This window comes from Drosophila teissieri, chromosome 3R, assembly GCF_016746235.2.
Source record: "Drosophila teissieri strain GT53w chromosome 3R, Prin_Dtei_1.1, whole genome shotgun sequence".
NCBI lineage: Eukaryota > Metazoa > Arthropoda > Insecta > Diptera > Drosophilidae > Drosophila > Drosophila teissieri.
Window position 1 is genome coordinate 23,120,716 of NC_053032.1, and position 21,231 is coordinate 23,141,946.

Genomic DNA, 21,231 nt, shown 5'->3' on the forward strand with positions numbered 1-21,231 from the left:
AGTTCCTAGGTTCCCTGTTTCCTTGGGTTCCCTCAATGCCCGAGCCCAGAGTGCTCGAGTGTCCTGGCTTTGATTTGTTTTGATGGCCTTTGCATGGCTTTAATGAAGACTCCTCCCCCTCCTGCCAGCAATCAATCTGTCCGCCTGTCAGTGCTCCCCTGACTTTGGCTAATCACTGCGCTCGTTCTCTGGAGGATCTGGTAGATCTGGTGGTGCGCTCGAATATATCATAATTTTTGTTTGCGCAATTTTGCTTAGACAAATTCTTATGGCCCCAATCCGCCAGTTGGGTGGAGCGGTCATTGCTGCCCGGTCAATTATTACACCGCTAGCTGTTATTGATAACAGCGCATTGATTACAGCAATTGCCGAAATAATAGACCCGACCAACGGCAGATTCCGATGCAGATCCAGATACTGATGCTGCAGATGGAGTTGGAGTTGGGACAGGGGCTGGAGCTGAAGATGGAGCTGAAGCTGAAGCTGGAGCTAGAGCTGCTCCACCGACAGGTGATGGATGCCCATGACTCTCCTGTTCCCGGCAATCAGCTTGCAACAAGTTTTCCGCCGCGCATGCGTAACTGTTTATTAATTTGCACTGGAAAAACTCTCACGACTCGGTGTCCTTCCTGGCTGGAAAAAGCCGCGATTCAATTAAGTGCCACTCGAGGAGCTAATTGCTCGCTGACTTTTGTTTCCCGGTTGTGTGTGGCTCCCCCAGTCGATTTGTATCTAGCATTCAGTATCTAGATGCCATGGTATGGTATCTGGTATCTCCTCCCACGCTGGCACGGCATTTAGCTAATGATCGGACACCGGAGATAGTGCAGGTTCTCGGTTCTGTGTTCTTAGTTCTTAGTTCTCAGTTCTGGGCCCTGGGCTCGATGGCTCTTGGTTCCACATTGCAGAAAGCTGCGTGTCCCACAGCCAGCCGAAAGCCATAAAACTCAATGGCCCAGCTAGCTCGCACGGGCACTCCATACATCATGTGCAGAGGAGATCAGCAAAGCGATAATTATACAAAGTATTAGTTCAAGCGAGAGCGTCTGACTTGGCATGACCCGTCGTCTCGAAGTAGTAGACGGGATCGGATCGCAGATGGAGCTGGTGCTTTCGAGCTATGGAGCTGTGGAGCTGGCGGTTGCCATGCGTAAAGGTGCCAGCCAGCTTGGCGAGTTGATTGAACCCCGCCAGGCGTTAGAATAGGGCTAGTACGGAGGGGGTCTAGGGCTAGATGGCAGGGCTAGGGTTACACAATTGAAAGAGAACGCTCCCAAGCGCTCCCAAGTCATTGCACCTGCCATCGAGATCTCCCTTTTTCCAAGTCTCCTCCCTTCCACCACTCCCTGTGCAGATCTTGTTCTGGTGCTCTATCTTTGCTAATTACCATCAGCTAGCCGAGAAGCCTTTGTCTTAATAGTGTCAAAATGAATTCTAACACGCCAACTTTGCTCGTCTTGTCTGCTAACTACCCTTCTGCTACACGCAGATTTATTTAACTTGGCAACTAAGTTAAATTTAGAAATTAATTACACATAATTAAAGCATATTTCGCTGCTTGACCAATTGTGCTAATATGCAACATAGTCTCAAATGTTGAACCTTGAATCTGATGCTTCAGTAGATTGCGATGGAATCAGAACTTCCATTCTCAGTGTAGCCTCTGGGCATCCAGCGAACCGAAAACTTCACCTCCCTGGCCAGGCTGTCAGGAGTTCCGTCTGCGTCTCCAGTGCATCACCATCAGCTAGTTGGCCATCATTGTCTTGTCTTGGGCTTGTTAGCGTGCTGACCAGCTTAGACGGCGATTAGCAACTGGCGCCAGGCAGAATGTCTAATTGAGTGGCCAGCCGAGGTGCATCTATGGCATAGGGTGCGGTTCCGACCCAGTCGCCAACTAATCTCAACCGAATCCGTCCGGTTCCAGCACCACGCTCGTCATAAACGGCAATTAGCAGAGACAAATGGCAAATTGGGTCAGGGGGCTGCTAATTGCCATAAATATGAATAGAAGCCAGCAGTGTTGGCCGTTTAATTAACATTTTGAACACGTTTTTGGTCCGACAACGTGTTATACAAAATCCGAATTAGCATACTCACGCCGAGAAATAAATGCATAAAATGCCAAAACAGAAATAGCCAACTGGCCCGTTGCCGGCGACCACGACAAGTTCAAGTTCAATGACATCAAACAATAATAGGGAAATACTCGCAGCAGCAGCATACATACATAATATGAGCCATGATTATGCCATCCAACTATACTATAGCCATATACTCGTAGCTATATACCCCATACAGATTGGAGGTGTCTGTATCGTGCGGTATCGCCCTGAGAAATCCCAACTGGTATTGTATTACGTATAGCCTGAGCTCCGGCCGGCGTTTTGCTCTACTAAACACCACAGCGGCAAGATATTCATTTGCATTTCCAGCTGCCATTGTGGGTTTCTCCAAGCCAAATAGAAATTACAGCAATCATTGGAAACCATTTCATTGTCAAGGTGAAAGGTGCACGAGGGGCACAGACGACGACGACGACGACTCCCAGAGCCGAGGCGTTAATGGCCAAATTGTGTAATTGCAATTGTAACTTCAGCATGACTTTGGTCTTGGATATTTAGGTTTTCGGTTTTTGGGATGTGGACTTCAATCTGAATGTAGCCAGGTTACCGTTACACATCAAATTGCCGCCAGTTAACCGCAAGCCTATTTACTTAAGTGAAATTAGCCCCCGACCTTGGCGCAGGAAGTCGGGAATTTAGTGCCGATAAGATCGGAACGAAGAACAATCTGAGCTTCCAAGTTTCCGCCTCCGATTCTGGTTCACACGCTGCTCCAACTTCTGGCCATTTAATTGGAGAGTCAAGTGCAGCGAGGCACTTGTGAAGCACTTGGAGCTCAGAACTTGGAGCTTGGAACTCGGCGGCCCTTTGGCGGCGTGGTCATTGCCCTCGCCCCCTCACAAAATATGCGGGAATTGCGTGGGTCAGATCAGCGCAAACTAAGTGGCTCTGTGTACGGGCATTTAAGCCGAACAAATGCGTCTTTTATGAGTGTCTCGAGCCCATGGTCAATTTATCATATCAACTCGGCAGACCGACTTACCAGCTGCACTGGGAAAAATGCTCAGCTTGGATTTAATATTCGACTTTATACTTCAATATGCACACTATGGCCCATATGACCAATTTCGAACTTGGTTTGTTAACCTCTTATATATTTTCTCCCAGTGCACCGCATCAGTCACAGCTCAGATCTGTCTTTACACCAGCGCGATTTTGACAAATAGTTGGACATCTGGGGGAGGCTACGTTGGTGGGCCGAGCGAGGCGAAATGAAAGGAAAGTCGTCTGGCCGCTTAGCATAAATGCTTATTTATGGCCAAGAGTCAATTGGACTTGGAGCTGAAGTTGGAGTTGGAGCTGGAGTTGTAGCTGAAGTTGGAGCTGGGGCATCTGGCGATGGGCGGGAGCCTCTAATTGTGTCACTGTCGAAAGTTTCTCCGCCCCCCATTGGCGAATCTCACGTTCGGCAGAAGCCACCAGTGGGCAGTCGGCGATATTGGTTATTGGGGATCCCAAAGCCCCAATCTCCAAGTCCCAAATCCCAAATCCCAAATCCCAGACATACCCGTTCTTTTGGGGTTCGTGCGGGTTGGCCCGCAAGTTCGTGATCTCCGGCTCGCGTACTTGTTCTCTAAGTGGCTACGAAATTCCACAGCCACGCAGCCAACACATCTTCGGCATCGCCATCAACGCCATCATCGCCATCATTGCCATATCGGTCAATGGTCAGCGACTTTGGCCGGTTTCTGTTTGACCAGCGAGAATAGTAAACAGCAAACAAACTCGGACTCGGACAATGTATGAAATGGGATGGGATGGCCCCCGGTGTCGTCGGGGTGTTTGCATATATGAAATATTTACGAGGAGGTGGAGTAGGAAGCTGTGGGTCCCCATTCCGTTGGAATGGTATGCTATGGCATGGTATAGTGTGGCATGGCCAGTGGAGTGGTGTGGTATATGCCACCTTACCACCTAACCATTTTACCATTTACCATTACCTGGTGCTATCAACGGCGATAAGCCCGATAAGCCGGATCCGCCGGGCCACTTGACATTGAACCTGGTCCGTGGCAGAAATGTTAATTATATGCGCGTGGCTAAGACGATGACTGGATCTTGATTAACGCTTATGCTCGAGGGCCCGATGATGACGATGCTGCTGATGACATCAGCGGGTCGTGCAATTAATATCAAGCCATACTGTACCTGGGCTCGAGCCACAGCCTCATCCGCAGCCTCAGTTTCAGTCTCAGCCAGAGCTGGAGCTGGAGTTTCTTGAAGCCTGGCTAGAAGTTAATACAAGCTAATTAGGCACATCATCGGCGAGCATCAGCAGGGTTCTCTGAAAGTTAGATGCTTCCGCAAAACTGCCATAAAGATGGGGCCCCGTAAAGCGGCGATTTATATGCGCAATAAACAAAAGTATTGAAGATCTTCGTGCGGCGCACTAATGCCTTTGTAATTGGCTATAAATTAAGAAATCACAAAAACTGGCAATGGGCCACATAAAATATATTTGAGTGCCGAAATCGGATAGCAGCTAGATCGCTGCAAAGGATGGATGGTCAAGGTTCGATGACCATCATCGCAGTGGTGTAGGTGTCAATTGCCGCTGCCAGAGCAGCAGTAAGCAGAAGTATCTGGAAGATCGGAAGATCGCAAGATTGAAAGAGCCCCAGAGCAGGTGTTCTTTCCATGATTCTTTAATAAGCATGAGAAAAACAAGAAACGAACTCACGTTCGAAGTTGATTGATGAAAACGCCCCGCCGAGCAAAAACGGCACGAAAAAACTAAGGAAAGAAAAAGCCAGAGCCAAATTGAAATTGCCGTCTTTACTTCGTGGCTTATAAAATAATGATAATGTGTGGCGGCTACCGTACCGGTTGGGAAGATGGTCGCTCGTTTTTATCGACCTTGAGCTTGAGCTTGAGCTTGAATTAAGGCTCCAACCCGATGGCCAGTTCAAATTGCATAAACTCTCGAAACGATTTGGATACCCAACTTGATGGCTGCGCAAACAATTGGCATGGATAGATCGATCCACCGATCGATTGATCGATGTACTACAGCTTTTGTTATGACGCAAATGCCACTTGTTGTGAAGTATACATGCTATATGTATATCATATCATATCGGAAGAGCTACAACATCTGACATTTGCGCTAGTCGCATTGATTTATGGCTCGCAGCTGTCGGCGGCGGAGTTAGAACTACACACATGCACGTAAACGTAGCCGAAAGATACAAATGTATCTGTTGAGTCATGCTCGTATCTCTAATGGAACAATTCAATTACCAGGCCCTGCTGGGAAACTCTGCACGCCGGTGCCGGAGTTCATCAAACTCGCCATGGAGCCGGAGTCTGTGCCCGAGTCGAGTCCATTAGGCCGTTTTGTTGGCCCGGCTTGTTAGTGTTACCGATTTGTGACTGTGTGTAATAATCAATAAGTAGGTGAGAAACCCTGGCGGGGCAATCTATACTTAAACACCATGGGTTCTCCACAGCTTTCCCCCTTGCTGCTCTCTGCTCGTCCATTCACAAAACCGAATTCAAATTCTTTTCCACTTTATTTCCCTCGTTGTCAGACAGATCCATTTCCATGTGCACCTCGGCGGCTCGGACATGTGTTAATGAAAATTCCAAGAATTCTGAATGCCCAATGCCCAATGCAGGCAACGTGGTGCTGCGAGTGTGGAGTGTGCTGTGTGGAGTGTGCTGTGTGGAGTATGGAGTACCCACGAATGTGGGTCAACGAGCTGACTATTGTCGCCTATCGTTTTGACTGGGCCAAATCAGTCAGTCAGCCATTCAGTCAGTCAGCCCATGGACTATAGAGCTGGAAAGCCGGAGTGCTCAGTTCAGTTCGACGGGACTGTCGAAACCATTGCCATTGCCTGTTTATTGAAAGCCCATTAAACAATGGCTCTGGCTCTGACTCTGGCTTTGGTTCTGGCTCGGGCTCTGGGCCTTCTCCGGTTATGGACCGGATGATTGGTGGCTATACCCTCGAGTGGCAGTAACTACGTCTCGGTTTTGGCATTCGTTGACCGATATTTGGTACAATATTCTGGAGGAATACCGAAAACCCAGCCCATGGAAAACCTCTTTACTTTTTCATTTTGGGTTTTATTTGACTGTTAGTTCTGTTTAAAGAAGTCGTTAAATCGAACACGCCCAAAAGAACCAGGAACCATGTAGACACCGTTGCATCGCCTTTCGTTGCCCGGGTAAATGTGAAAGTTAACACATTTTTTTTTTGGCCAGATGAGCTCGGATAATGCAGATCGCCAGTTGGCTGTTAATGATGGTCGAGGCCATTAGCACTTGCTTTTAATTATGTGGAACTTCAGTTCCACTCGATTTCAATTAAACACAATTCTATTTGGGACACCCCCGAACCACCTAATTCGATTTTCTCCCTCTGGCCGAAATGCAACAGACTTTCATTCACTTGGCTGACCCCTGACCCCTAACCCCTGACCCTGGACAATTGCAAAACGGCAGCTGTTGCCAGCTGATGGCAATTTGCCACAATGGCTTTAATTAGTGCGAAAATCCATGGATTTATGGCGAAATAATAACCAAAACAGATCGCACAGATGGGCTAAGTACTGGGTACTTAGCTGGCTAAACATAATTCACGTTGACATAATAAACCACTTACCGGCTTGTGTGGGTATCAAAGCCATGGCCAGCAGGACGAGCGCCAGATACAGCAGCTCCTCGAGTCCCGGCGGACTCGAACGTCTTCTGGTCATCTTGTGGTTGTAACTGCAATGGAAAAGGAGTCGTGTTTAGTACGGGTTAACAAAGGCGTTTGGGGTGTGGGCGTTCGACATTCTTGCGGACAGGCCATTTAACCCTTAAAAAACCAAACAATCAAATCGGGCGGCAATATGTTCCTTAAACGACTGGCACTTCATTAAAAAAGCATGACAAGGCGCATGCCGCCCTCGAAGCCGGCGTGTCTCAATTTATTTCCTTGCTTCTTTCAATCGTTTTTATGTTCATCCTTTCTTTTGGGTTTTCGAAAAATTTTCAATGGCCTCACAAAAGCAATTTACGTGCACAAACAGCAGAAAAGCAGAAATTTTCGGGGCGGGTGGGAGAGTTGACATGTGAGCCACCAAATACCAAATACCAAAACCACCACTAGCATCCCTCCTCGCATGTCCTGTACTATGATGCGTTGTCCTGTCCCATTTCGTTTGGTCCTGTTTCGTTTCGTTTCGTTTTGTTGTCGTCCTGACTGGCTGTTTTTCTTCAATTGTTTGCGGAAATCACTTGTTTGCCGATTTGACAGATGTGCAATTTTCCCTGACATGCCCGCTGTCCCTCAAAAACCCAACCCTCCGGCAACTTCCGCTGGACCCCCCCCCCACACCATTCTCCTCCTCGTGCAGAGGTCAAAAAATCGCTGGATTTGTATCTGTATCTCGAGTTGCTGCGCTGCTGATTGAAAATGTCAGGCGCACGCAAAGGAAAAGTTCCCGAAATTGGACAACACTCCACCAACACTCCCCCCCAACTACTTTGATTTGATTTCCTTTTCCCCCGCACCTCGAAGATCCGGTGATCCCGTCGTTATAATTAGCAGGCGGCAACCGCCACATATCACGGCTTATCGGTGGACAACTGGCCAACTAAAGGTATAACATATATACTCGTACATAGTTGGATTTATTTTATTATCGCCCTGTAATGGCATCGAATGGCATCGAATGGCCGGCCGCACATACGCTTCATATTTTCATTTATTAGCCCAGTTCGCTTGTCGGCTTTTATTTGCTTTATGTTACTTTAATCAAGTCCCAGGAGATGCAACACGTGATTCCATCGAGGGGTTGCTCCCCTCGTGCGAAGGTTTCCATGTCCCAGAAGTTGACATGGGTGGGGGGAATGGATGCTGAGTGCTTGTTTGTTTCGGGGGGCGTGGCTGGTGGGTGTGTTATGCAATTTTATACATTCCATAAAGCAATAAAACTTCCACCTAAGCACGATGGGGTCGCCCATGGCGGAGTGTTGAAATTAATGCCCGTATTTTTGGTACAAATAGTAAGGGATACAGCACAGTTTGGCTTTCTTTCTTATTTGTTTCCTATTACAAAGTAAATGCCAAGTTATTATACTTTTTAAAGTTAGACTATTAGCATTTTATAGAATATGATCATGCATGATTCATGCTGCGGCACAATGGATATCAGGTTAATAGATGGCTATCCGTTGAATTCCGAACCCCATAGTACCGAACTTGTCACAGGGGGCATGCCATCAGGGCTGCTCCTCGATGGGCTCCCCATCCCAGCTGCCCCTTCCGCGAACCTCTGGAAATCTGAGTGGCTTCGGTCCGCCCCGCGGCTGCAGATTGCCTCCCCTCCCCGCTCCCCACTCCCCACTCCGCTCAGCTCAGCTCGCTAACGAAACAGGCAAATAAAAATCGGCTAATGCTCGACTCAGGCTGGGGCTCATCATAAATGCGCGAATTGTGCTCATTAAAATGCAGGCAGGTCGGGTGGCGGGCTGTGGGTTGGGGAATGGGAAATGGGGAATGGGAGATGAGGGATGGGGGCTTCCCCGGGAGCCACAAATAGCACTGCTGCGTGCCGTGGCAACAGCGAAAATAACAAGGGGTATGCAACACACGAAGCTGCCACGGTCAGGTTGAAAGATTGCTCCATGGAGCTGGCCTGCTGCATGTTGGATGTTGGCTGCTGGATGCTGTGTGTGTGCTGGCTGATTCCGATGCCAAGACAGAAGACAGAAGACAGAAGACACCAGCATCCTCGTCTGCTTTGCAGCCGGAGAAGCGGCATGTTGATGACGAGTTGACATGACGAGCGACAATAACAATAATGATAATCTCACACCGCGCTGCGATGGTAAAGATGATGATGATGATGCTGATGCTGATGGTGATGGGGATGGGGATGAGGATGAGGCTGGTGAGCCCGACTGACTGACAACGGAAGCGACACAAACTGGCTATTAGTTGCCGGCCAAAATGGCACTTGTTCTAAAGCTATTAGCAACACACGAGCAACATGTTGCTGCTTGCCAACTAGCAACTACCAACTACCAACTACCAACTGGCAACTAGCAACTAGCAACTAGCAACAGTTGCAAGCAGCAGTTGCAGGCATCAGGAAAGCAAGCAGCAACTTGTTGCGGTAATTATTCTGCTGCGGCTAAATGGTAAACAATTTTTATTCTTTCGTATTTCTGCAGCATTTCAGTATTTGGGTTAAGACCAAATAAAGGGGTGGTCACCAAGCCAGCTGCCTGGCTGGCCATCTAGCCATCTAACCATCTAGCCAACGAACTGAGAGCTGAGCAGCCATGTGTGTGACACAAATTCAATTTGTGAATGAAGTGACCAAAAGCCGCTGCACTCGGAAGATGGAAACTTTTACCCAAAAAGAGGCAGGCGCTTGTTAACTTGGCCAACTTGGCCCGGGGCGTATATCGGTCATGGGAAATTTGCAAGATTTTTTTGTTTTCATATTCTGTGCTTTTTTTTTTGTTTTGTTTTTTTTGGGAAACTGCTGGCAAGGGCAAGGCGAGCAATGCATCTTCATCCAACAATGGAAATGGCCAAGTGCGTTATGAAAAATGTATTCAGGTCCAGGCGAAGTCTTCATGCGTGAAGAGTGCCGGTCGCTATTTGCATAAGGAATATGCCATCGTATGGCATAGTATGGTATGAAATGGTATGGTATGGAATGGAGAGCTCCTCCTCCTTGAGCGGGTCGCAATGCCCACAAAGGGTAGCCAGCGGACAGGCTGGGAAATTGCCAGGGGAGCTGCAGCGGCATCTGCGCATGCGTGGAGTTGCAGTTGCAGTTGCAGTGTGCCAGTGGCAGTGGCAGTTGCAACTCCCCGTTGCCATCTAGTTCCCATTTCTCATCTCTGCAGCTGCAACTGCAACTCAGCCCAGTTCAGCTCTAATATAAATGTGTGGCACTGCGCGGAGCGGCGAACAAACGAAAAAATTTACATTTTACCAAGGCAGCAGACGGCCTCAATGGAGGGTGGGAAAATTTCCCAGCTAGGCCATCCATGGGCAGCATTTTGACAGTCGGGGCACGAGTACTCGACTGGAGGGCAGCGAGGGAGAGAGAGGGGGAAGGTGGCTCCAATGGAAATGGAAAAGCCTTCGTTAGCATATCAAAAGGTGTCTCTTGTCAGAGAGCTATCTTGTGTCGGCTGTCGTGTCCAATGTCTGTGGTCCGTGTCTCCACGAGATTGGTACCACGGTACCATGACCCACAAATACACTTTGGCGCACGCATCTAACGACGACCCATCGACATCGACCAGAGATCCCCGCCAGAAGATCGATGGCAATTTGCAATTTGCAGTTTGTAGTTTGCTAGTTGCAAGTTGCTAGCGCTGCAACTGTGCGGCCTGCAGCTTTAATTGGATTCTGGCCTCAGTATCAAATTGACATTTAGCACACAGACTTTGGCTCGAAACCGAAGCGATGCGATGCGATGCGATGCAATGCGATGCAATGCAATGCGATCCGATCCATTGCGAAGCGAGGCGATCCTGCGATCCCCATTCCAGGTCCCGTCAGAATGCCGCAGCTTTGACCCCAACCTCACGCGTCCATCTGGCGATGGTGGCCCCCATCCCGATGCCAATCCCCATCCCATCTCCATCCCCATCCCAATCCCACCAAGCTTATCGCATTACACTTCTTCGATTGCCATTGCAATTGCAATTGGAAGTTGCATTGGATGTTGCAGTGGATGTTGCTGTTGCATTTGCTGCTGAATGGCGTTAATTTGGTTTTGTGTTCCTTCGATCGCCGCAGTGCCACACATTTAACGGTGCAACAGCAATTGCAAATTGCATTTTTTGTTATTTTATAGTTATTTCGTTCTGTGCACTGACAAATTAGCCACACGCATGTGACATGTCGTTTCATTAGGGTTTTATAAATTAAAATGCTTCATTGTTGGAAAATTCATCAGAATTGCCATTTTTACGAACCCATTTATTTTTGGGTGTTACTAGAAGCCACAGCCCCATTTCTCCCAGTGTGCCGTACTATTCTCTTGGTTGTGCACGTCATCCTCATAAATCTCGTGCCGCTGCTGCAAATGTGGCTGCTGCAGTTGTTGCTGCTGCAGTTCTTGTTGCTGCTGCGGATGTTGCTGGTGGACCCTAACACGTGGGCCTATTGCCAATCGAGTACATCGCATAGTTGTGGCCAATTGTCGGCCAAATTGTTGCGGCTTGAACCCCGGAAAACAGCCAATTTGCCGTTGGCCTTTGGGAATGTGCGACCTTGCAATTGCATCAGGATTTCGATGATGTCCGGTGATTTGCTCGGCGACAATTACAGAAAGTGCGGTGATAGTGGTAACAGAAATGAGGTCTGATTGCCAGATTGTTAGATTGCCGGATTGTTAGATTGGCAGATCGTTAGATGCAAATCATCGACCCCATGCAAATTTGCGCTTGGCCTTAGCACCGATCGACCTTGTGGCACTTTCGGCACCATCGGCGATCATCTTCAGCGGCCAAATTGAAGGAGCTGGCTCGAGTTTAATAAAGCTCACTTGGCCAACAAGCACGATCTGCAAACATAACGGTGCCGAGTGTTGGCCAACAAACCAAGCAAACAAACAAACGCGCCAAAACCAAAACCGAACTTCTTTGGAGACCGACTTGTGAGTCACTTGTCGGCATGCGGAAGCTGCCCAGCACGACTCCACGGCTTGCCACTCCTACACTCGCCGAAAAGGGGGCACCTAGTTTTAGAAAATTACCAAAAAAGTTAAGACCACACATCGGCACCCTCTTTTTCTAGGATTACTTTCAACAAAGTGCTATATACGTTTGATTTTTGGGCACAACAGTTTCGTGAGTTTCCAAAAACAGCCAGTTGATTTGTTCAAGTGTATGGATGCTGGTTGGTGGAACGCCAACGCCGACTTGCCACTGCAACTGGCAACTGGCAACAGCAACTCCTTATCCACCGCCAGCAGCGCGACGGCAATTTGCCATTTTCGCTGTGTCGGAGGCAGCACTTGAACTGGATTAGTGGCCTGCCCGCCTTGATTTGTGACAAATCTTGATGACGCTGGCTACCGAGTGCTCGCTTGCAGCTTGCAGCTTGCAGCATGGAGCACGGAGCCTGGAGCATGCGGCATGCAACCAGAAGCCACTGGCCAGTAGTCGGCAGTCAGTAGCCAGTGGATACCAGTAGCTGAAAGCGGGAAGCTGGTAGCCATATGTGGACTGACCCAGCAGCACCAACTGAGCTGAAACTGCGGAAGATCGTGAGCTGATTTTGTTTCGAGCCTCATTTTTTCGCTTGCCACAAATTTCTCTTTTTCTTGGGGTCAAGTTTGCTGCCGAAGAAGCGTTCTGATTTCCCTCAGTTGTTGCAAGTCGCCAGTTGCCAGTTGCCAGTTGCAAGTTGCAAATGCAGCTGCATGCGATTTCTAGCTCGCCACTGACTAATGAGCTTCCCCATTTTTTTTTTTTGTTGCGCGGTTCGCTTAATTAAAATCAACATCACAATTAGGCATTTTCGCCCCGGGGCACTCTGGTTTTCGGGGTCACTTTTCAGCGCGATTTTCCAAACGTGATTATGAATTTGAGAGCAGCACATTTGGTTCTTGGCCATTTGAAGCCGTTTGGCCCAAAAAAAATGCGGCGAAAACTTAACGACGCCTACACGTGTCAATCGACTAGGTTATACAACATTCAAATCGATGCGCACAATTCGAGTCATAAAACAAAGAAACAGGTGAATCAAGGTGCTCAAATGCCAGACGCTCGGCGAATTTAAATGAAACTCAAGCGGAACGCAATGGTTAAGTAACTGCAGTCGAGTTATGTACCATATCTAAATATATAACTATCACTTAAGTTGTGATTTCGAAGAGAGTTACGCCTTCTATCCCAGCAAACTGGTTCTAATTATGCCACAGCCGTCAGAAATGCGTTCAATTCGAATTCAGCCAGGCCAAAAACAGTTAGCCAAATAAACGTAAGCAAAAAGCCATTTTTTGGCTACGTGATTGGGGAGTAGATTTTGCGAAAAGTGGATCAATGAGCGCGCGCTTTTGGCGCGTTTTTCGGATCGAGACTCGAGACTCGAGACTGGTTAATGTGATTACTCATGGCCATGTAATTTGGCATGTGAAGTGCTGGCCAAAAATTATTATTAGAGCCAGGGGATGCTACCAACCAAAGACAGGCATGGGAATGGCCCGGATGCGACTCTATTTCGCCAGTGATCAGTGATGTCATGGAGCCGATCTCGCATTGTTTTGCCACTGCCTATCTGCAAGTCAGCATCGATCATTCCCAGTGACTCATTGGCCAGTTGGATAATTACAAATGCCCAGGGCGAACTTGCTCAAAGTCGATGCAGCGAATATATATGTCCCTCCCCCCCTTCGTCGAAGTGGAGGAAAAAACAACCAAGTCTGGAGTTCTGGAGCTGTGGAGCTCTGGAGCTCTGGAGTTGTGGAGTTGTGGGCCTCATCCTTGGTCTTGGCCGCTTCGAGGAATTCACTTGACTTGGCCAGTCTAATGCTGCCAACCAGGAAATGCCAATCAATGAGGAATACATGCGTTGTCCGCCGATAGAGAGCTGGAGTTGGACTCGGAGCTGCAGCTCTGGAGGCTCTGAGGCTCTGAGACTCTGGAGTTGGAGCTCTGGAGTCGCTGTCCCTGTCTGTGTCGCTGCCTCGACAAAACAAATAAATTAAAAATTGCATTAAAATGTAGAAAATGAAAAACGTTGCCTTTTCCAGCTGATTTCAGGTAGGCAGACAGGCGGAGTACCACCACCACCACCAGCTCCGCCAGGTGAAGAGGCAGAGGATGGGGATGGGGATGGGCTCGGGTTCAAGCCACATAGCATATGGGATATGGCATAGCTGTGCTGTCAACTTGAAATCGCACGTTTTCCTACGCGCTACAAAGTCGCGTCGCGATCGCCGATCGAGGAGAGCTTTGGAGCTTCGAGTTGGACAGGGCAAAATGTGCTAAAATATGCGCAAACAGCCGAACAGCGAGGGAAGCGTCTTGTGGTCTTAACCTGGCCCAGACCAGACCAGACCAGGCCAGGCTACAACCGACCTGGCCAGACTGCAGCATAAAGTCATGGCACTCACACTGCAGCTGCAAACTGCAAACGGCAAACTGCAAACGGAAAACTGCAAACGGCAAACTGCAAACTGCAAATGCGAACTGAAACTCGAAGAAGAACCAATGCCGCCGACGCCGCCGCATATGAGTGAGTGTTTTAAATCATGCTGCCTGCCAAAGTCATGATTCATATACCGTTAGCTGCTCATTTCCACACAAATAAATCCCGAAAAGCACATCCCATTCTGGCCAGGCCAAAAGGCGATACCCGGCCCATTCCCACTTGACGGTCTATCTGACTATCCATCGAACGGCGCCCCAAGCGCAGTCTGCAATCGGTATCAGCATCGAGATTGGGATTGGGATCGGGATCTCTGGGATCTTCGGGATCTGGAGGTGCTATGACCAATTTCACAGGTGCTCCAGGCCAGCTAGATGCGATTTATCAGTAGTATCGAAGGAGTAGGAGATTATTGCATAGAAACTGTGCCCTTTCCGCGCATTTTCTTGGCATTTCTACACGTGCATTCGAATAATTAAAATGATGTACCGTCATTAAGAGATGAACGTGAGATTTGGACCAGCAGAAAAGTATGCGCATTGAGAAAACAAATTTGCCCCGGCAATTTCACTTTTATTTGGCCAGGTCCAGTCCAGTTTATTTTGTTTGTTCGGTAATGCCCCCCCGGACAAAGGAAAGTGTTCTCTGCGAGCGATATAAAAACCTATTAAGAGACCGCCATGGAAAGTGGTTGTCAGTTGTCTCGGTAAAAGTTATGCAGGTGTGTTGTGCTTAGGCTTGGGCCTGGGCAAACATTTAGTTTACTTATTTCGGGGTCTTTTCGGGTTCCTTTATCAGGTCTATTCAGAAGTGGGGCTTCAATTCTACGAGTAGTAGCTAGCAGCGGCGGTTAATGCACTTTACACTTTGGCTAAACCCATCGTAAACCAAACTAACTTCCGAGAATGTTCCGTAAAATATACAAAAAAAAAGTAACCGAATGAGAGATGAAATGAAATTGAATTTTATGGCTGGTCAACTTGGCTATTACGCTGGCAGAAGAATCAGCCAGTGGGGGGCTATTAAACCCCAACCAGTTTTTGTTCTTATTAACAGAGGCGGGTTCTTAGAAACCGACCGCCGACCGCCACTGCGAGGCATTTCGGGTAAGAGTTTCCGCATTATGATGTTCGTATAAGTATAAATACTTGCCATAACACTTGACGGCCTGCTGTTCTGTTCTCTGTTCTCTTCTGGCCTGAACTGGCATCGAATGGCTTAGAGTGGAATGGGCTGGAATGAGTGTGCCATCGAGCACACGTATGCCCAATTAGAAGCGCCCACAGCGGACTCTGGCCGGCTGATAAACGATCTTAACCAGCCACTCGAAAAAAATCATCCTAAATTCGAGATTTCCCCCCCTTTATTATTAGCCAGAAAAACATTTTGTTGGAGCCGAAAAATAAGCGACAAAAAAAAGTGAATCTAAATTGGAAACTTCATCGTGTGACAGAAGAGCCATGCCTATTTTTGCTCAAATTTTCCTGGGGGTTCTAAAGTGCACCCCGAAATGTGGCAAGTGGAAATTTATATTTCCAAATTTTTAACTCAATTTATTAGCGCCTGCAAATTGGCTTCAAATTGATTTTGCCATCGCGGCGGAGCTTTCAACCCCGCCAAATGCTAGATAATTGCATGAGCCGAAATAAATTGACTGCTCGATATATGGATTTTGATGGCGCGCGAAGTGAGTGCACAATAAATTATGCAGCGACATTTAAAACACGAATTTCAACTTTGCCATCAATTTCATGGCCATTGTTCGGCCAACTGCAAGTGTCACACCACAAAAGCCGCTGACCCGTCCTGTCCACTCGCAAATGGCAAAACATTTATTTTGCATTTCAATTAGAAGCCACCGTATTGTTTTCCAGCTCCATTCAAGCTGCTGCTGAACTGCGGCTTAAAGCCAACTGAAATGGCAGAAAAAAAAGGAAAAAAAAGGGTTGCAAAAGGCCAAAGGAAGGGGGGGGCATGTGGCACTTGAAGGCAATGAAGTCAAGTGGCAAAGGCAAAACAATGCAGAAGCGTTGGAATTTGCCCCGCACAAGGATATGCCGGGCCACAAGGATGTGCCGGATGGGATAGTCAACCTGTGTACCCGTAACCTCTTCAATAATGAGCGCCATGTCTAAGGATGAAAGCACTGGTGATGAGTATTGCCTCATCAGGAGGACTCAAAGCCCGTGTCCCGACTTTTTGTCTGTTGTCGAGGCACGCACCTTACTCCTGGCCACCCACTGCTCCTCTTGCGGAAGGGAGCTGCTCTGATTGCTTTCCAGCTGCATAAATTAGATGGCTACCAGCTTCAGTCCGCCCCTTTTTCCTCGTTTTCCTGCTTTTCCCCCTTTTTTTTATCGTACTGCTTCAGTTCGCGACTCAATTTGCTGACTTTTATTGTTTCAGCGCCGAACGAATGCACTGCTAAATTATTTATTTATGCAAATTGAAGCAGTTAAGCAGCGCAGCGGCACAAAAAGTGCAGCCATTTGTTTGCCGTCCAATTTATCATTGCATACTTCTGAGCGCCGACAGACTGACGTCTCAATTACCTGGTGCCCATCCGGATTCCTGGATAAAGTGTCATCCGGAATGGAGTTTACATACCTGAAAGCAGACGAGAGTGGGGAAATCGATTAGCCAAGCTGTGATGGATCTGATGGATTAGAACCCACAATCGATCGCAATCGCTGTGTGTGTGTGTGTGTTGGAATGTAAATCAGAAGAAAACAAGAGTCAAGACCACGAATTTGGGTCACTGAGCAGCTAGCGACACGAAAGACCCCCCACCAAAAACAAAAAACAGAAAAAAACCAGATCTATATCTGTGGTATCCACATGTGTCAGACCATCGAAAACTGAAATGCGACAACTCGCGTGCTGTCGTCATCGGTGGGGTGGGCAAACTGTTTATTATTCGTGAGTTCCCCGTTCAATTGAACTGATTTAAATTTATTCGCGCGGCTTATGCTGTCTGACTAAGCCGAGTGAAATGATTAAACAGAAACCCCACACACACGCACAGAGAGATTTCTACAGAAAGCTGATGATTCGGAATTCATATGGCAGTGGCCACCATAAAAACCCCGCCAGAAGCTTCCAGCTCATTAGGGATTTCAGCCAGCTTCTATGCGCACCGCAATAGGAAATCAGCATAGGCTCATAATGAGCTCGATTTTATAGACCATTCGAGTGATCAATCTCCTTATCATCGCCCGATTCTCACATCTATTTTCATGTGCAATATTTTCGCCGCCTTGAAACGTAACTGTATTTCTTTTATGGCTCACTTACTTACCCCCCTCCCTTACCCGAAATACAATGGAAATTAATTTCATTCACGAATCGCAGCAACATCTTCGCGTCAACGCAGCCCCTTCACCTTCACCACCGCTATCTATTTTGCCACCCAGAGCCGCGGGGCTCACAACAAGTTTTTTCTATAGGTGTATATATTTTTTTGGGGTTTTGCTTTCGGCCAGCCGATTTCTTTTGGCCATTCAAACGCAGGCGCAGACTTTTCGCATATTTTCTCACAAAAGAAAGGAATTTCTTCGATCTTCGGCCAGAAAGAAGAGAAGAAATGCTCGAACTTGATTTGCCTATTTGGGTTTTGGGTTTCTCGAGCTTTGGGTTTCTTGAGTTTTGGTTTTTGGTTTCTGGCCTTAGGGTAATTGAATTAATTTATTGGCTCTGGGCCCTGATATTTGCTGGCGCACCGTTGGCTTAATTGTGCTGGCCGCATAACAGTTAAGTTTTGGATATTCGGTAGACCCGTTTGCCCAGCAATAATAAGCAGAGAAAAACATGTCTAATTTGTGCAGTAGTTTTGGCCATCGTGCGCGTTGACACCTTGACCGCATTGGATTTGTGGGCCCTACTTTGCTATTGGCCTCATTGGCCATTATGCTCGCCATTTGAAATTGAATCAAATTGGGTTTCCTAGAGCTCTAAGAGCCATGCCGAAATGCCTGTCAGGGCTTTTATTCGCGTTAATGGACTGCGGAATGGCTTTAATGACGGGCCAGGAACTCGCCCCCATCCTGTGGCCAAAATGGAATGGCCACTTGCATTAACACCCCGCGAAATGGCCATTAACAGCCACTTGCCAAATGCATTTTGCGGCTGATAATACCCATTACGCATACGCCAGGTGGGCCGCTCCTCGAGGCCACTGCAGTGGGAGTGGCAGTGGCCAATGAAATCTATGTCGCCATTTGGTTCCACTCGCTCCGCACACACTTTTTCTTTCTACCGCCCGACACTTTCTTTGGCTATTGAACTCGAAAGGCATCGGTGGCTGCAAACCAGATCGCAGCCACTTCAGACAGAAACTTCCGAGACTTTAGCGAATCCAGCGGCAACAACAATTTGGGTTAGAGAAATTCGCGCCCCACCACGACACACTTTAAAGTCGCAGTTCTTGCCACAAGCTCCCTGGTTCTAGACCACGATTTAACCTTGGCTACACGGCTGCTTGGCTACTTGGCCACTTGGCCATTTTGCTACTTGGCTACATGGATACTTGGCTACTTGGAAACTTGGGCGTAATGCGAGACAAGTGTCGTCGCTTAGTCGTAATGTGCTTAGTTGCGCTTACTTTCTTTGGGACCATAGAAACACGTCGGAAAATACACAGTCACAATGCTAATGCCGCACATAAACCGATTTACTCAATTAAACTTTAAAATCACAAGAAATCGCTGGCGGGAATGATGTTCAGTTTGGTTTGGGTTTGCTTTGCTTTGCTTTGGTTTGGTTTAGTTTCGTTTTTTCTCAAGTGTCTTTGAAATGCGCAGAAATGATGCCCAAGGTGAAAATAGGCGAAAAACTGCCAGCGTCACAATTTAATTTGTTCGATCTCTTGAACATGCAGCTTTGGTTATCTCAAGTCGATGGATAATATTTGAAAACGGCTAATGGATTGATATATAGGTATTAATCAGAGCTAAATCCATTAAGCAAACATCTGTCGTTTGTCTAAATTTAAATGTTAACTAATAGCTTTGGGTGGTATTTAAACTTAAAAATAACTATTTTAGTGAAGACTCTTTGAAACAATGCAACAAATTCATGATTAAGAACCATAATTTCCGCACCTTTAAAGCCATAAAGCCTCGCACAAATCCCATGATATTGGCCATCGACAGGCACTGTTTTTGTGTGTTATGGGTTCAGAGACACCGTCGTAATCGGATTAACTGATAACCGAGTGTGGCAGTCACGCCGCAGCGGCTTGCATCCGGCAGATACGAAAAGTACGAGATAACCGCACCAGATGGAAGATACCAGATACGAGATGCATGACCCGGCCTCGGCTCATTAGGCTTTCGCACAGCTTTTCACTCAATTAGCGCAGCATATCATTTGCATACACTGGGTCTAATTAAATTATGCGATGTGATGTGACGTGCTGCTCCTCCTCCTTTTCCTCCTCCTCCTCCTGCTGTCACGATGGCTGCTCTTCTGGTTCTCCTTTCTGGCCATGGTTGTGGTCCATCTCCACTTGCCTAACGGCAAAATGGGAGCCCTAACAATGGGACATTAGCCTGGGCCAGCCTATCATTATGTAATTTGTCGGCTTCTCGACGGCTCCTTTCTCTGGTATGTGTATGTGATATTATGATCTTGTGATCTTGCGATGTTCTGATGGTATTCTTATACTCGTATTATGATATTCTGGTGTGCTGATGTCAGAGCCCGCATCATAACTTAAAATAGTAGCTCCATGGCAGCCAATTAAATATTTTAAAGACTTTTTTCTGCGCATTTCGGCAGAACGCGGAGGGAGCTGTCCTCCGCAGTTGCTTTAATCTTTCTTTTCAAGAAGCGAAAATTAAAATAAATTAACATAAAAGTTAGCAAGCCCATGAAGCCGAATAAAGTTCCAGCCACTTGGCTGCAGCGTCTTTTAATTGTTATGATAATGCCGCCCAACTCAGTACAAGATATGTGTGTAAACATCACACAAGAAAAAAGCGTCCAAACAAAAGACTTGGAGTTATTATTGAAAGTGACTATGGAAAGTCGCAGGTCTGCTACAGTTCATCCAACCCGCAGGTGGATAAAGTTACGCATACGCAGCGTTAGCCGGCGATAAGCTCGTAAACTTGGCAAAGTGTCGAACTTTGCGATTCGCTCCCCTGAGTGATGGAGTTCTAACAAAGTTTGTGGCTATCTATCTTTCTATTTTCGCCAGAGGCAGCGGAAGTTCGCCACATTGAAGACTCCGTTCTCTTTCAATCCGCAACCGCAGTCGAAACCACACGACTTAAAGTGCCCTAAGTCGAGGCATTTATGTCATTATAGCCACTGCCTGACTCCACTAAACACTACATATACATATACATGTATATATATGGGGAGACATTTCAGGCATTTTTAATTAAAATGCTGCAGCAGATGTGCCGAGGAATCTGGAAAAAAAGCTGAAACCACAGAACGAAATCGGATTGGGAATGGGACAGCCGCAGCAACAACTACAACTAGACTCCGCTTCCGATATCCGTATCGGCCATGTTTCCTGTTGGCTCATCAATAAATCTGTATTCCTGCTGGCGCCGCTGCAGACAAAAACCCAATGTCAAAATTTGCTCTGCTCCCCTATCCCTCCCCTTCTAGAAATTGTCTATAAATCACACTATTTCCGACCAGGACACTCTTACATGGCTCCCACTTATTTGCCCCCCAAAAAAACGAGAGACACAACCAAACACCTGCTGCTCATGCCCTGAATGCTGGGAGCTGGATGCTGAATGCTCTGGAGTCCAGTCATGGTCAGGGCCCTTCAAATGTCAGGCTCAAACGCTCTGGCCAGCTGCCAATGAAATCTCTGGCCAACCAAATAACACTCAAAGTCATTTCAGGTTGCAAATGTTTGCCAGCCAGTGGGACCAAAAAAAAAGCTACAACAACCAAATGGGAGTGGGTCCGATGGTCACATATTGCGGCAGCGTTTTATTTGCATTTTTTATTGGGCCCCCG

General features: G+C 47.4%; 1 protein-coding gene across 1 annotated transcript in view; it reads right to left on the reverse strand.

Moving 5' to 3' along the window:
• Window positions 1-21,231, reverse strand: part of LOC122619855 (titin) — a 38,646-nt gene that overhangs the window by 15,214 nt on the left and 2,201 nt on the right. Inside the window, exon 2 of the mRNA XM_043797052.1 lies at window positions 6,736-6,842. Coding sequence (XP_043652987.1) covers window positions 6,736-6,829 — 94 coding nt within the window. The 5' untranslated portion in view covers window positions 6,830-6,842. The remainder of the gene's footprint in view (window positions 1-6,735; window positions 6,843-21,231) is intronic.